We start from the raw sequence: 16,209 nt of genomic DNA on the forward strand, positions 1-16,209 counted from the left end.
ATTTCAAACCCATGAGACCTTTCATTTTTGGAACACAAATAAGATATTTTTTATGAAATCTGAGAGGTATCTGAGCCACACATAGGCAGCAATGTCACTGCAATTTTCAAGGCCCAGAAAGGTTGTCGGATTTCATAAAAAATATCTTTGTGTTCCGAAGATGAACGAAGGCTTTACAGGTTTGGAAGGACATGAGAGTCAGTAGCCTATTTAATGACTGAAATTTCATCTTTGGGTCAACTAACCCCGTAAATTCATCTGTGGGTAGGTGTTAGCGCAGTAAACCTTGCTAAAAATATAAATAACTTCATAGAAAGTGCAGAAAAAAGATTTTTTTCATTGTGCGTCATGTTCTCATTACTTTCAAACCAGAAATACCATAAAATTGCTCACAGAAAACTGACTAGCACAAACAGCCTTAACAGAGAAAGAAAGCAAGTTCAGTTGACCCACTCCTTCAACCGACAGCCTCCCTCCTCTCGTTAGCACTCTACACTTGTTCTCCATGCATCATGTCACCATGGTTACACCGTAGTGTAGTATTGTAGAGTGTGCTGTGGAGAGGTAGGTGGTCTTTCCTCATTTGCCAACAAATAATAGAGCAGTTCACACATTCAATGTGGAGCCTTTAAAATACAGGAGAGCTGGGCCAGGGATGAAATTATGAGGCAATTTGGCTTGTACAAAAAACAGGATAAAAACTGATGGCCACGATTTCATAATTCCCACACATAACGTGCAGTTCTTATCTTACAGTAAGCATTTTGTTTCAGCAGGCATGATGCACTTGCACAACACCACAATATTACAAAAAAGCACTGCGGCCTAAACCAGTAAAATATACTGCGGGAAAACTAATATTCCTGCAGTACAGTGATGCATAGCAGAGGACTTTTTTTACAACATGTAACTGTGCCTCTACGAGCCTCTAATCAAATCCACCAACGTGAACATTTTACAAAAGAGAAGAGGGCTTTTTTTAATATCACTGTTATATTTGAGATGGCTACAAAGAGCACGGTGACAATGCATCTGTATAGTTGTCAGAACTGCTTTTCTCCTTATGTCCGTCTTGCTGACAACCTTCTAAACTGCTGTCAAAGTCAATGTGCCGGCTGACAAGGAAAGAGCGCAGATCTTCATCAAGTTTTAAAAATAGAAGCGCATATCAAGAGAACTATGTCTTTTCAGCAGACCATTTTAATTAGACACATTAATGATCTTAATCCTCATTTGTGAGCCTGCTGAAAATAGAAAGATCAGCCAGATCGCCCGAGTGTGACATGTTGATCCTCATATATATCCACTGCTTTTTATGCAAAGAATATAACATCACACATTTATTAAAAAACACAGCCAAGTTTACTGTGCCAGAAGATATCAGATAAAGAAACTCTGCACAATTAAAAACACTATAAGCTTCAAGGGATAGCTCACTCAAAAATGAAAATTCTGTCATTATTTACTCACCCTCATTTTGTTCCAAAACCATATGACTTTATCTCTTCCATGGAACATACAGTAGAAAGTGCTTTTGAAAAACGTATTGGCCACTTACTTAAAAAATTAGGACTGGGGGCAGTCAAGCTACAAAATGATAAAAAGGCACGCCCTACCTATCTTTGATGTGAATAAATAGTTAAACTGAATTGGCAGATGCAGTTCAAAAACCATGTGTTCACTAATTGAACTGGTCCAATTCAAGCGTGAGGTCAACTCACTGACACAGTTATTCAGTTACACTGAAGAGTAATAATATTAGTTGTTAACAAATGTTTTGTCTGTTCATCACACAAAGCCATTGTATTAGTAATACTTGCAATACAGCACACAAATCATATGGACATGAATGCATGAATTGATTTTGTCACCATTTATTGTGATTGCATGCAAACAAAGGACCAAGTTATTATTATTATAAAACTGTTTATTTTGTGTTTGACAGAAGAATGACACTCATAAGGGTTTTGAAAGACATAAAAGTGAGTAAATGATGGCAGAAAATTCATTTTTGAGTGAACTAAACCTTTCATGTGCAGTTGTTTTGTAATCCTAATGGATGCAACCAATTATCTGCAACCCTCCCACAGTCAGAGGACAGGGACAGGCATCTACAGTAATGTTGTTGAGCAGCGTCATGGGATCTCTGGAGAACACTAAAAGCTACATTCAGACTGCTCTTTTTTGTTGTTGTTCTGTAGAATAAACGAGGAGCTGATCTCTGTTATACCTTTTCTGGGAAGAATCTGCCTTTCAAGTTAGCTTCAGTGCACTGCACATTAGTTCTCTCTTGCAATTCTGCATCATGCTGGAAGACTCTTTTTGATGATCTGCCAGCAGGCCAATAAGGTTTTATTGGTGAACAAGTGTTTATATATAAGCCAATTTGTCCAGGTGGAATGAGATTTGCTGTTGAGTTATTCATGGTGCACATGGCATTAGTGTGCTACGTGACACTAGATTGATAAGTGAAACTCAGAAAGTGTTCAGTTGTCAGCTGTATCGATTAACATGCTCCAAGTACAGCACCTTCAGTTATTTGATTGACCTATTGATCCAAGCAGCCAAACATAGACAGGCACACAAACAAACACTTGGGTGCTTTGTGTGTGTGTCAGGTTTTGCTTTCATTCAAGGGCAGTAAACCTGAAATCACTTATATTGTGTGGACCATCAGATGGCATAATAAACATAAAAAAATGTCCTAATGAAAATGTAAAAAATCCATAAAGGTTTGTTAGATGGTTTTAAACATTCTCACAATAACTGGTTTTATTTTTACTCTAACATGGAAACAGGCTTCTGCAGCAATTCCTGGGTTTAGAATCAATAAACTGCTGCTGGCTTGCTGCTTGATAAGTCTAGCATCACAACTCCACAGGGAAGTGTTCCATGAAGGAAACAGTTCTTAATGTGTAGTGTGCAGGATTGGAGTGTGGACTTTAAAGATCTGATGCGATCCACAAACCATAAAACTAAAGTAACACAGAACAACGCAAAACACCATCTCTCCACTGTCTCACTCTACGTGTGTGTGTGTTTTGGGAAGGGCTGTGACACAGGACATTAGGGGCTGTAAACAGTACCTCTCCATCAGTGCGGTGGCCTCTTGCTCTCTTTTCCTCCTCTTTCTCTCTGCAATTCCACGGAACGCCCTGCTGGGACCGGTCACATTGTTATAGGTTGTGGATGTAGGTGTGTGTACAGGAATCAGTGCAAAGGGAAAAGTCTAGAGTGGCCACAGGAAGGTTCAAACCACAACAGGTGCTGATCACCACCCACAAGTCAACGGGACACGACTTCACGCACGTACACAAACTAAACACTACAACCACAGCAAAGTCAAGTGTAACAGACACTCAGTCACCAACCAGCACAGAGGATATATTCACAGAAAACTCTAACATCTTTGTGGGAGTGGTTATCATATCTAGCATGCTTCTATTGTTTTTGACAGGGTGACAGAAGATATAGCCATCATCATTGACAGTTTATGTTAAATCAAACTCCTGTCTTCAGCAGATGAGGTTAATGGCAGCCCAGAAGCTACTTTCTGACAGTGTGTGTGTGCATTTAATTGCATGTGGATGTGTCCATGTGACTGCATCCTGAAATCCTTCAGAGTCTTGACAGATTGGCGACGGTCTTGGAACACTGCGTACAAATCTTGAAATGAGTGACTTTTCTGGGGTATACTCAGGCTATATTTATATATTTTGTGTGTAATATTCAACAGTGATGGCAGCAATCACCATATTGCTCCTAACAGGGACAGTCCACCAAAACTGCTAAAAATTGACAAAATTGCTAAAATATACCACACATTATAGTCAAAATGCAAGCTTTGTTCCAAAATCTAGTCAACTGTCAATCTAGGTCTTATTTTAAGACAACATAGGCAGGCTCCCTAAAGCTCTTCCTAAAGGTAGGTACATTGTGATACAATTTAAGGCAGTATTGTAGATGGAGATGATAGAAATTTTGATTATAAATATATTTAATTTAATATCAAAAAGTATTGATTAATTGAAATTGTATTTTATTTGTATGTTCTAAGTGTTTTTAAATATTACAGTATTAGACAGTACACTATGTAACTTTTTTTTTTGTTCAAAATCAACAATTTAAATGAGTCAATCCTTTTTCCATAACATTTTTTTGTCTTACTTTTTTTTATTCACTATGGTAAGCCTATTATAGGTGTTAGGTGTTATACTTTAGATCTAGCCGGATGGTTTTCGCTGTAAATTACGTACATTTGTCACTCGCCCGTGCGTGTATTCTCATAACCATAAATAGAGAAAAGTTGCTCCACCTACTTTGACGTGGGTAAGGTGTGGAAGTGGCATAGGTTAGCTGTCACAACAAGTTAGAAAGATAGACAAAGCACACTAAATCTTCAACCTTTGCAGAATCCCCCATTTTGAAAATTGCCAAACAGAAGAGAGTCTGCTGGCAAAAAGAGAACATGACAGAGCTCGTAATAAAACAAGAATCAACATTGACTTGGCTTTTCGGAAATTGGCGAGAACTGAGGGATTTGAAAATATGGTAAAAGTGATGTGGAGATGGTGTTTTATTACTCAATAGGTGAGTAAGGTATTTTATTGAACAGATAAATTGCCATATGTTGCTCTCTAATAGAGTTAATTCTACAGCATTATCTATTGTGAAGGGGAATTTCTTTATGATAGTTGTAGCGCTGTGCTGAAATTTATTTTCAAGGAAGTACCTTGACTAGGTTTTGGAACAAAGCTTCAGTACCCAATTTGTAGTTAAAACCTGAGCAAAAAAGTGGTTAAAAAGGTCAAAGGTCAGGTCACCATAGTAGTACAACAAACAAAGTCTTTCTCTTACACAGCAGCTGAAATGTGATAAGTGATACCGACCTGGATGACTCACTATTGGTATTGGTATATCAAGAGCAGTATGTATGCTGTGTGAGACAGAGTTTCTCAATAACTTCAAACACTCTGTCCAATGCTGGTGGAGTGAAAGTTAACACAGGACAGAAGAGGCAGCAGCACAGAGGAGCAGAGGGTGGGGATGGAGTGGATTGTTGACTTTTTTAAACAAAGGGCTAATGAGAAAGGAATACTCACGATATTCTTTAGAGCCAAGGAAAGATGCATAAAAAAAGATAAAAAGAAGAGAGAATGGTGCTTTAACCATCACAAGATAACACATGAAAAGTAAAGAGGTAAGGTACACAGGATGATAGATGTGTCTTTCAAATATAAACTCTGGGTCAGGTCTTATGAAAGAATCACCAAGTGCTTTACCACTACCTATTACAGTCAATTACTAAATGACACATCTACAGCCAACCACAAAGGACAGGGGGAAAAAACACTGACATTTCACACAAACTGAAAAGGTTCTAAAGTGAAAGTGTCAATTAGAAACCAGCAAAAGGAGGGAATGAATAAGTCAGAAGAGAACATGAATTAAGTAGTTGCAAAGAGCTAAGTATTCTTAGACAGGAAGTGGGATTAGAGTGGAGGATGGCATGATGAGGTGGGAGGGCATAGTAAGGTTGAGGGGGAGACAACATGCATGTCGGCTGGAGGGAGGTGGACTGTACCCCAGTGGGGGGGCTCAGCCAGTGGGCTCTGTGATTAAGACTTCTGCCCGACAGGTGATAATTAAGCAGTCATGTTGAGCGAAGGCGTCTGTGCACAGAGAATAATGAAGCCTGAATTCACTCTACTGAAAAGTTGAAGAATAAACGAAAGATAAAGAGAAGGAGGAAGAGGAAAAGGAAAAGGAAGAGTATAAAAAAGGCAAAGAGAAAGGAGAGGGGAAACAGGAATGGAAAGAACAGAAAAAAATGGACAGAGGAAGAGAATGAAAAAAGAAGAGAGAACGTGTAAGAGGTTGGGAAACAGGAAGGGAAAGAAAAAAGAAGAAAAAGGAAGAGAACAAAGAATGCAAAGAAAAGAGGAAACAAATGGAAAGAAAAATGAAAGATGAAAAGAAAGAGGCAGAAACAAAAGGAAGAGACAGTGAAAGTGAAAGAAAAAGGGAAAAGAATAAAAGGAACTTGATCAGTAAGAGAATTAATAAGGTAAAGAGAAAGTACAGTAGAAAGGAAACTAAAATGAAAAAAGAAGGATAAAGAGACAGAGAATGTAAAAGAAGAAGGGGATGAAAAAGGAATAGAAACAGGAAGAGAGCAAAGAAAACAGGAATGGAAAGAATCGGAAAAAGGTAAAGAGTAAGGGAAAGAAAAAGAGAAAGAAAAAAAAGAACAAAAAAGGAAGGGAAGGAGAAAGAGACCTCCTGTCCTCCCTCATGCATGAGTAAGGATAGCTTAAATTACAGTACTTGTCTGCTTCAGAGACCAACCCTACTCCAGAGGAAGCCAAAGGATGAAGGGAGAGGTTTGATGAAATGAAATAAATTCCATGTATACTCACGCTTGCATGGTGGTGGTCGCAGTCTGAAAGCTGAACATGTTCTCTTTAGGGAACCAACTGTTCGTGTGATCCTCTGCAAGCAAAAAGAGCAAAGGCAGCAGGTATTGTGTAAATCTCAAAGTCAATAAACCAATAAACAGTTACTCAGTGATCGTGATCTTCTTACCTCGATCTTCAGTGGACACACGGTCCTCACTGTACATTCTCTCCAGCTTCTTGTGCTGTTTGCCACCACTGTGAGGTGATGTCTCAAGGTCCAGAGAGCGCTGGCTCTGGCAGTGTGGCCGAATACAGGCAACACAATCCGGCGTGCAGTCCTCTCTAGACCTGCTCCTTCTCGACCCCCAGTCCCGGATGTTATGGGCACTCCCTGAGCTCTGCAAAGGTTGGGTCAGAGGTGCATGGCCATAGTGATGCTGGTGGGTGGGGCCGTTGTTTCCACGATGGTGGCTTCCTCGATGATGGCTGCCATGTAAATTGGAGGGAGCATTGGTTTTAGGCGGGTCTGTGGTCCTCTTCAGCACTTCTAGCTCCAGGCTCTCCTCGCTTCCCTGACCCCCGAGCATATCTCGCTCCCTGGTAATGGTGTACACACGTGCTGGCTTCAAAGAGCTCTCCACACGCTTTTGATGCTGCTGGTCCTCAGAAGAAAGGCTGCGTTCTACGGAGAGACGACGCTTGGAACTGGTATGAAGGGGTGCAGACTGGAAGCCCGGCTGAACCTCTTCTTGACTGGGCTTGACTATGAGAGTGTGTTGGGAATATGGCTGGAGGCTGTTATTGTTGTTCAGTCGTCTGATGTCAGGGGAGTCTGTGTCTTGACCAATGAAGGTGTCAGACAGCAAATGATCTGGAGTGAAAGACAAAGAAACTAAGAAAAACAGAGATTTTTCATCTTGTCTTGGCAAAGCAACAGGTGCCAATAAAGCTCTTCTGTAATGATCAATTGAAAGATGACAGGGTGAGTGATCAGAGGTGGAATTAATGTTAAACCGAAAGGATGATGCCTTGCCTAATGCAAGTATTAATACACTCAAGTACTTCACAAACTGTGAAAGAGGTGAATAGGAGGGGACAAAAGATGTGAGGACAAATGAAAATAGGGCATGAGGTGGAATGAACCTAACCTGCTCCGTTGCGGTTCTCAGGGTGTGTGTGAGAAAGATACTCTCCAAATGCTCGAGCTGCTCTGCAGAGAGACAAACAGAAGACCAAATCAAAGCATGGAGATAAAACTCTCAGTCTTGACGTACTTTCGCATACTGTTGCTTTCAGGTCTCGGCAGTTATTCATAATCCGGTTGTTAAATCTAATGTCAAGTGTCACTGTTTTCGGGTCCAAATTCAGATCCCAAAATCAAACAAAAATGGAGCTAATATACAGTAACGGTGTGCTGCAGTACTACCAAAAAAACATGATCCTAACCTTTATTTCCATACCAAAATCTCAGTTAGCCAGAGATTCATAGTTTCAGAATGTTAAAATACTAGTGTCTGGGACATGTGAGCCCAGAGAATGTGAATGAACAGTGCTCATAAATGCCTGTTGAGACAGTATTTTCACTTGAAATGGATAAGTTTGGACCCGGAAACAGTATTCGATACTTCATGACTTAACAAGCAGATCGTTTTTCATTAAAAACAGCATCCATATTTCATATCCATTTCCATGGGCATGTTCTATAGCATTACACAGAGACATTTACAGACTACTAACTTTATCAAGCAATTTTAGATTCTCCTTTTGGCCACTAATGTGCTTGAGTGATTAATGGCTTCCCATTTAAATATAATGTCTGCTTTATAATTCGCCTCTGACCATATCACTGTATGAGATGTGCAGCCTCTTTTACAAATTCAGTTCTGTGCAAACTCAATACAAATTCAACGCAAAGCATAAGACTACAGGCCTAACTCAGTATATTTCCTGCATCCAAAAAATCTCACGAGTGAAAATGGAAAAAAATTAGCAGATAATGTCATAAGATATGCTGCCAATTTAAACTAGGCCACCACACCTGCAGATGCTTTCAGAAAAATGCTGAAAAACTCCACATCCCATAGCTTCTCTGGGCAATGAGGTGTAAAGCAGTGACTGAAATCTAGATGCATACAGCTTCCAGTATAAGGCCACTCACAAGAACATGGCCCCTAATATGACTTGCTGTATATGAAGGGAGGGAGCAAATAGCTCAGAAGTCAGAAAGCATAAGTTGCGTTAGATTTTCTCATTGTCTGTCACTTTGATGGAGAGGGTCGTAAAAATTCTGTCATAATCTATTATTACCAGTCATTGTAATTTTCATACTTTACTGAAAAGACTTTTAATAGCTCTTGTTTTGATTCACATTTCCATTTTTAATCTTGAACTTACAGGCTAAGCATATAGGCTATATTATGCATTTTTTTAAGAAAAAAGAAAAAGAAAACAGACTGTGCATCATGTATGTTTAACACCACACAAAGCAGATGAATGTTTGATTTTTGCCCCCTGCAGTGACACCGGAGGCCACTAAAACACAACCTTTGTGCCTGAACAGGAAAATATGAACACCACAATATTACAAAATACAATTCCAATTATAATATGAACAAAAAGTAAAAAATGAAGTGAACTAAACTCAATCAACACTATGTATTTGCCTGAACTCAAATCATCTTTCCAGGTCCGCATCGACTTAAGCTGGATGCTCGCCATCAAACTAATCAAGGGAGACTGATGCAGAGGCAATTGTCATTAGATTTTGCCTCTTTGCCTCAGACAGATGACTTCTCTTGGCAGTTTTAATTTTGTTCTGGAGGCTGAACTAAGCTAACTCGCGCTAACTCAACAAGGGTGGGAATTACGGTTACAATAGAATAGATCTCTCTCAGTGTAATCTGTCAAAACAATGGAAGGCCTTCAGAAAAAAATCAGTCAATAACAGAAAATATTTGGTTAACACGACCTCTGGTCAGGATGAGCTTGTTATAAAGAAGGAAAAGGGAAACAGCTGTATGAGTTGAACCATGGCATGTGTTCTTAGCAATAAAAGACATTGCCATACCTTCCTCTTATTTAACCTGCAGGATGACCTTTATGCAATGTTTTCATTGTGTGTGTGTATGGATATGGTGCTGAAAATGGCTTCCACAATGCTGAAGTCCATTTAAAAAAAAGAAAGAAAAAAAAAATGCATTTGAACTCCTGATGGCCCTTACAATCAGCATAGATGATTTATACAAATCATTAATGCATTCGAAGAGCTGCCAGAATCCATTATCAAATGAATCACTCCGCCTCTTAAGCATGGGAAAGATTTAGACAGTATTCCCCTCCTGTGTGGCTCAGCGAGAACACTATTAATGCAACCTAATCACTCGCATATGCTGGGAGAGTACACCAACTAGCATGTACAAATAAAAAACAGCACCCAACCTGTTTTACTTATATTGTTTTTAATTAAGTTCTAAGTGCTGAACTAATAATGACTAGTTCCCACACAAATGTTTCTCTTGCACAAGCTTACTAAATATGTAGATCGATTCTAACATTCATAAATAGACTCTTTGAAGCCCACCTCCATCCCTACACTTTGAGAAACGTGCATGCTACACAAATGCACACTGAACTGTGAACTGATAAGCACCTCCACAAGCACACAAACCCATAATCAGCATGGTATGGGCAAATTGTGCAGTCTCGGCACCTCTCTAGGGATGCTGGGAAATGTGATGGCTCTGTTGTTGGAGTAGCCATGCTTTTCTGCAACGACACTTTGAATAATTAAATACTAGCCAGCATGTGCATCTCTCTCTCTCTCTCCTCACTTAACAAACTCTTCTAACAGATGGGTAGAGTGGTGCAGAGTGCAATCGTCCAATCCCTTTCTCATCATTCTTCTCACTGTCTCACTCCGCAGTGCCTGGAGTAGGTACAAGCTAAGTGTTTTAAAGTGTGATGGGCCAATCAAAAAACATTAGAGGGCAAGGGTGGACTAGAACTAAAAGAGAGCACCGGACCTATGCCGACTCATCGAAACCCACAGCGTTTGTGTTATGATTGTACTGACATGGTTAACTTGAAATGTACTCTATGGTGGTCTTAAAATAACACATTCAGCTCCTAGTCAGTGAGGAGTGGTGTGTGCAGGCAGATAGCAGGAAAAATGGCATGGGATGGTTGGCAACAGAGAAGGAAGAACAGTGCAGAGGGCTGCCCGGAAAAAAGTTAGGACACAAATCATTTTCAATAAGATTGGAGGGCAGAACTCAGCGGGAGCAATCCCGTAAAATTGCTGTGAGATAGATAAGTGAAGTGGGTATCTGAGGGCAGGTTCCAAGCTTAAATGGGCTGGCCAAGTGGCCAATTTTTCTCCCTTTAAATCTTTATATATTTACATCTTACTAAATACGAACTGAACATGATTACATTAGTCTTTTAATAACTTAAATATTTGGATTACATTAAAGAGTATTTCAAATAAATGTAGGTTACCTGCAAATGCAAAGTGTAAGCTAAGCCAGGGGTCTCCAAACTCAGTACTGGAGGGCCACTGTCCTGCAGAGTTTAGCTCCAACTTGCCTCAACACACCTGTCTGGAAATTTCTAGTATGCCTAAATAGACCTTGATTAGATAATTCAGGTGAATTTAATTGGGGTTGGAACTAAACTCTGCAGGACAGTGGCCCTCCAAGACGGAGTTTGGAGACCCCTTAGCTAGGCTATTGGGCTAATCAGGAATCTTTATACTATGCAAGTACTTAAGTCAACTGGAGCACTGGAAAGAGTCCAAATACTCTCTATGGTCAGTCGATTCCTGTAAGAGGGTTGGAGAGGACAAACTGAGAACACATGTCTGTAATAGACAAAGACGGATTACGGTCCGGCCATGTTGGGCAATAGTCCAACATGAAATTGCATTGAAAATATGAGAAATAAAATTACATTCGTGAGAAGAAACACACTGTGTGTGCAATACACCGCAAAATGGATGCCCTACAACCAATATTCAACATCATATCTGCAATAAGGTGTTCAAAATGAACTCATGGTGCTACAGATGGGCCAGGCAAAGATAGCATTCCTCATTTCTTCATTTATTTTGTTATATTTACACATTCAACAGGCACATATTCAAAAGCTGTTCATTTATATGCATTTTACATTGGCAGTGGCCTGTTTCCAGGTATCAGGCCACCATGGGCTTCTCAGCTGGAGGTCCCTGACTCTCAGAGGCCCCCAGCACTGGCCCCGTTGGTTTGTTTTATAATCTATCCTTTGTTAAAGATTGTTAAAGGATGAGGCAGGGAAAGTGATACCTCACCCCACACCTTCATTGCAGAACCACTGAACCTCAAAACTGGCTGTGCTTGTCCACTCTCTGGGATTCAACTGTGCCTTTTGAAATCCAATTGTTCTGCATTAATATCTTCTGCCTAAGAACAAGGCACAAGTAATTACCTTATTAGTGTGAGGATTGTTTACTGTTCTTTTTTAAATAAAAAATCTCTGATTAAAAACAGAAAAGCTACTCAGTTGGAGATTATCAAATTATGAATAATAAATATTGAGAATCACTGTAGGGTATGAGAGGCCCAAATCACTCACAAACATATTTCTCCTCTCTCTTTCGAACACAGACTAGCTGTCGTCTCATGTTTGTCTGAGGATGCAGTAGTGTTTACATTGGGAAGCATCTCACATGTTTTCAGACATGTGACAGTAAAGGGGGAAGGGGAGGAAGCAATGAGGGAACGCAGAGAGAAGCGTTTTAACCATATTAACTAAAGCAGATGCTTTAACCAGGACTGCTAGACGAAAGCCCTGTGGCGCTCTAGGAGAAGAGGCGGATGACTAGTGATTCAGATGAACAATGTGAAAATACAAGCAGATGTAAAAACAATAACTGCCCAATGTGGACACAAATACACACTGGCATATAGATCGAAAGCATGAGGCTATAACTGCACGAAGGCAGCATGGGTAAAGGAGAGTAGAGAGAACACACCCTGGAGCTGTTCATGCACTGCTGTTTTCATGGGTCTGTTCACGCACAGTTCAGGGAATGAGTGCTTCTGCCCTGGGTGACTCCAACTTCAGCAGACCGCTTTCGTCCGCTACACTAATTTAGTAAAAAGCAAGTACAATTTGTTCTTGAGTGCCTCAGATGCATTAACCAGAACATCCATGTGTGACATGACCCCTTTCTCTTGCATTTTTTCTTGTCCTCCTCCTCATTCGCTCATAAAGAACTTACACATTGTGTTCTCTTTGCCAATTTAATTTCTTAGTGTACCGTTCAAACTGTCCAAAATCACACTGTCCTCACTGCCAGCTAAGAGTTTTTGTCATTGACAGCTACAATTTATGTAAGCTTGCAGTGTGAACTAAACACTGAGTCATAGTCAACTCTGAAAATGCTCAACATCTGCCACTGGCATTCAGCTTTTAAAATATCCTCATTAGAAATTCATTAACACTTAATGAGCAGGTCTATAAATTAGTCCCACTAGCAAACATTGTGGTTCCAAATGGCAATCGACCAAAATGTCCCAGCTGATCCATTCCAAATTTTCGAGACCTTTCAGAACTCAAAACTCTCCCTGCAGTACAAAAAGGCCATTTATTGGAACTAAGCTGCAAAAAAGCTCATTCTGAAAGCTTTGGTGCACAACTTGGTCTGCGCAGTCAGTAAAACAGGAGGATTTTATTATTCCTATCCACAAAAAGAGGAAGATATAGTGCATTATTCCAGATGGTGTAACTAACAATCAAGATGTGGGGGAAGTTTGCCAAACTTAGTGCTGTTTCAGGTTGTGGGGTAATCTCAAAATCTGTGTACAGCCTTCCAAAAAATCTCAACGTTAGTAAAGAATGACTGAAGATTCTTTTAAAAAGGTCCCTAATTCTATCAGTCTGACCTTAACAGATTGTGCTGCACATTGTGGTGAAACAATGTAGTGCAGGCTTTCTACTAAGACAGATATTGAAGGACGAGACAGGACCAACTATATTAGACCCAACAAAAATCCTCAGTCCGTAAATAAGCATTTTAACTAATTTCACAAATGCATAGATTTACAAAGGTGGCTCAGCAGCAAAAAAAAAAACAAAGGCCAGAGACACAAACACTAAATTATAAGATGATACCTTGGAGGAAATAAAATATACGATAAATAGTCAAAAACAATCTTTAATTTATTGGTTTCCTAACTCAATATCTTTACAAAACATCTAGCAAGAAGACAGGAAAACACCATGTGTCCCAACCTAACCCAAAGCATCGTCACACAAATATAAACATATGAGTTTTCATATAATCTGGGCCTCCCTCCATATGACTGCAGGTGGTCTCAAGCTCTAATTAGACATTTACATGTCAGCATGTGAGACTATGGGGAGGCTTATAGATCTATAGCCCTTCACTGAACAACTCTATAATTGGCATTGGGCTGTCATTTCAGCCGCGTGGTTCTTACCTTCTCTATATGTCTTTGGATTTGGGAGAATTTTAAAAGGGCTGAAAAATATGGTACATCAGGTTCTAAAAAAGTAATAAGTAGTCTATCTATCCATCCATCCCTAATGACAGCATATGTGTATAAATATGCTCTAGGATTCAATCTTATGTCATCTATTTAAGTTTGATTTTATGCAGAACAGATGCTGGATTTTACTCCACCATAATCCAAAGCATGGAATTTGTTCTGATATCCAACTGTACACTATAAGGTTGGAAATGTGAAGAACATCTCACAAGAAATACTGTGGTCAAGAAGCCATCAGGCTCCCCAAGGCCTGCGTAGTGCAGTTCAGTGTACAGTATATCCAAACAGTCTGTAAATGCATCTTACACAACAACAATAATCCATCTGAGAATACTATAGGTTTCAGCATGAAGGAGGGAAGGCACTCACTGAAAATGACCACACTTTCCTCCAATTCAGAGTACGTCTCTCTGTTCAAGGCATACAGTGCATAAATAAGTGCTGTACGGCTGAGATATTACAATTCTGAAACTGTCAAGCATCACCCAGCTAAACAGATGAATTGACGAGGGAGGATGAATACAGCAAAAGATCACACTGTCATGCAGATGGAGTCTCAAGGGTCGGTCAGAAGTTTGGTGACAGCTGATTCGGGAAAAGAGCAGTGATACCATAGTGAATACAGTTGTTAAAGGTAATTTATAGTGAGTGGGTAAAATAAATTAGTGACTGAGAAAGCCTGTCAAAGATGCACAATGACGTTGGTCGAGTCCAAGGGTACAATTACCACACAAAACAGATGATATAAATGAATATTCTAGCCATGTAAAAAGAGACAAAACAAATCAATTTAGAACAGTTTCAGCATTGTGTCAGTAAGGTAGGCCTAATCACATGACTTCATGACGACAGTGATGACGGAGACTCAAAAAGTGAGTGACTGACGTATTTCTGTCATGGTGGAACAACAGCCTTATATTTGCTCTGTTTGTTAAGCAAACAAAAACCAAACTGACAATTGAAATAAAACTGTATTGAAATATTTAAAACATAATAAATAAATAAAAAATAATAATAATAATGATAATAAAATATGAAGTAAAAAAATAATAATGTATGCAATAGTAGCCTAGTGTTTGTTTAGAGTTTAATCACCAGGCTACTGTAAATTGCGGAATTCTGAAAATAGATTTATAATAATAATATTTTTAACATCATCATCACAATCAGTTATAACAATATAATAACAATAAATATGGTCACGATGTTATGTGCTCGACAGGAAATAACTACATTTCCCGATTGTTTCTCAAAACTAGAACAAGGTTGTCACGACAAAAGCACCACATATTATTTTCATTTAAAAAGCCCTGAAAAGTAATTTAAACTTCAAACTGAATATTTTGACAAAAAGTTACTAGTACGCTAGTTATGTATACAACGTGTCGTCAAAACGATTACAGCACCAGGAGCTGTCACTGGTGGTGCATTTCCGACCAATTGTATATGTCTACAACAAGGAAACATTATGTTATGATATGAAGTGTGATGAGATGTATTAGTTTTGAGCAGCAGCACATGATCAGCCTCCATGAGGCGCGTTCCTCGCGCGCCTGTGCTGCTACTGCAGAGACTCACCTAACTTTTGCGGCAACAGAAGAAATCGCATCATTCCTTAAATTCTTCTTCTTGGACACGGCAGTTCCCATGCTGTAGTGAAACGACCAGTGTGTAAAAACAGCTCATTCCACTCGTCACATCTGAAATGGAGGAAAGAAATGCACAATGCAAAACAAATCATCCGCAGAGTGGAGATACGATCACCTCCTCTCTTCTTGATTCAAACTGCTGCTCAGGGTCTCTCTCAGACGTTCCGTTTGTTCCTCATGTTGTTCCTCACGACGTCCAGCTGAATTTCACTACGTGAAGTTTATGGTCTCTCGTCAGTGGACTTTGAGTTAGTACAGCAATGTGAAGTGTGAGCTGCCAGTACGCCAGAATGTGCTCGCGCTCTCGCTCTCTCTCTCTCTCTCTCTCTCTCTCTCACTCAGTCTCTCTCTCTCACTCACTTAGTCTCTCTCTCACACTCACTTAGTCTCTCTCTCACACACACACACTCACTCACTCTCTCTCTCACACACACTCACTCACTCAGTCTCTCTCTCTCTCTAGCTTAAAAGTGGAGAAAAGGTACAAACACCTTTTTTGTTTACAAAAAAGTCAATTCCACCAGCAGCCTATATTGCCTAAGAAAAAGATGCAGTTCATCAGACACATGTTGACCCCAATAGCGAGGCGTGTTGTCAATATGGAAGCCATGA

At 39.7% G+C, this 16,209-nt stretch overlaps 1 protein-coding gene across 2 annotated transcripts in view; it reads right to left on the reverse strand.

The window, feature by feature from the left end:
• nsmfb (NMDA receptor synaptonuclear signaling and neuronal migration factor b) overlaps positions 1-15,679 on the reverse strand; it is a 28,829-nt gene extending 13,150 nt beyond the window's left edge. Inside the window, exons 1-5 of one of the 2 annotated variants that reach the window (XM_067407222.1) lie at positions 15,527-15,679; positions 7,547-7,608; positions 6,586-7,269; positions 6,420-6,492; positions 3,087-3,155 (exon numbers count right to left, since the gene is read on the reverse strand). In XM_067407222.1, coding sequence (XP_067263323.1) covers positions 3,087-3,155; positions 6,420-6,492; positions 6,586-7,269; positions 7,547-7,608; positions 15,527-15,597 — 959 coding nt within the window. In that variant the 5' untranslated portion in view covers positions 15,598-15,679. The remainder of the gene's footprint in view (positions 1-3,086; positions 3,156-6,419; positions 6,493-6,585; positions 7,270-7,546; positions 7,609-15,526) is intronic. The other variant, XM_067407223.1, reaches the window with a different exon arrangement.
• Between the last annotated feature and the right edge of the window lie 530 nt (positions 15,680-16,209).

The sequence above is a fragment of the Chanodichthys erythropterus genome, chromosome 13, assembly GCF_024489055.1.
Source record: "Chanodichthys erythropterus isolate Z2021 chromosome 13, ASM2448905v1, whole genome shotgun sequence".
Taxonomy (NCBI): Eukaryota; Metazoa; Chordata; class Actinopteri; order Cypriniformes; family Xenocyprididae; genus Chanodichthys; species Chanodichthys erythropterus.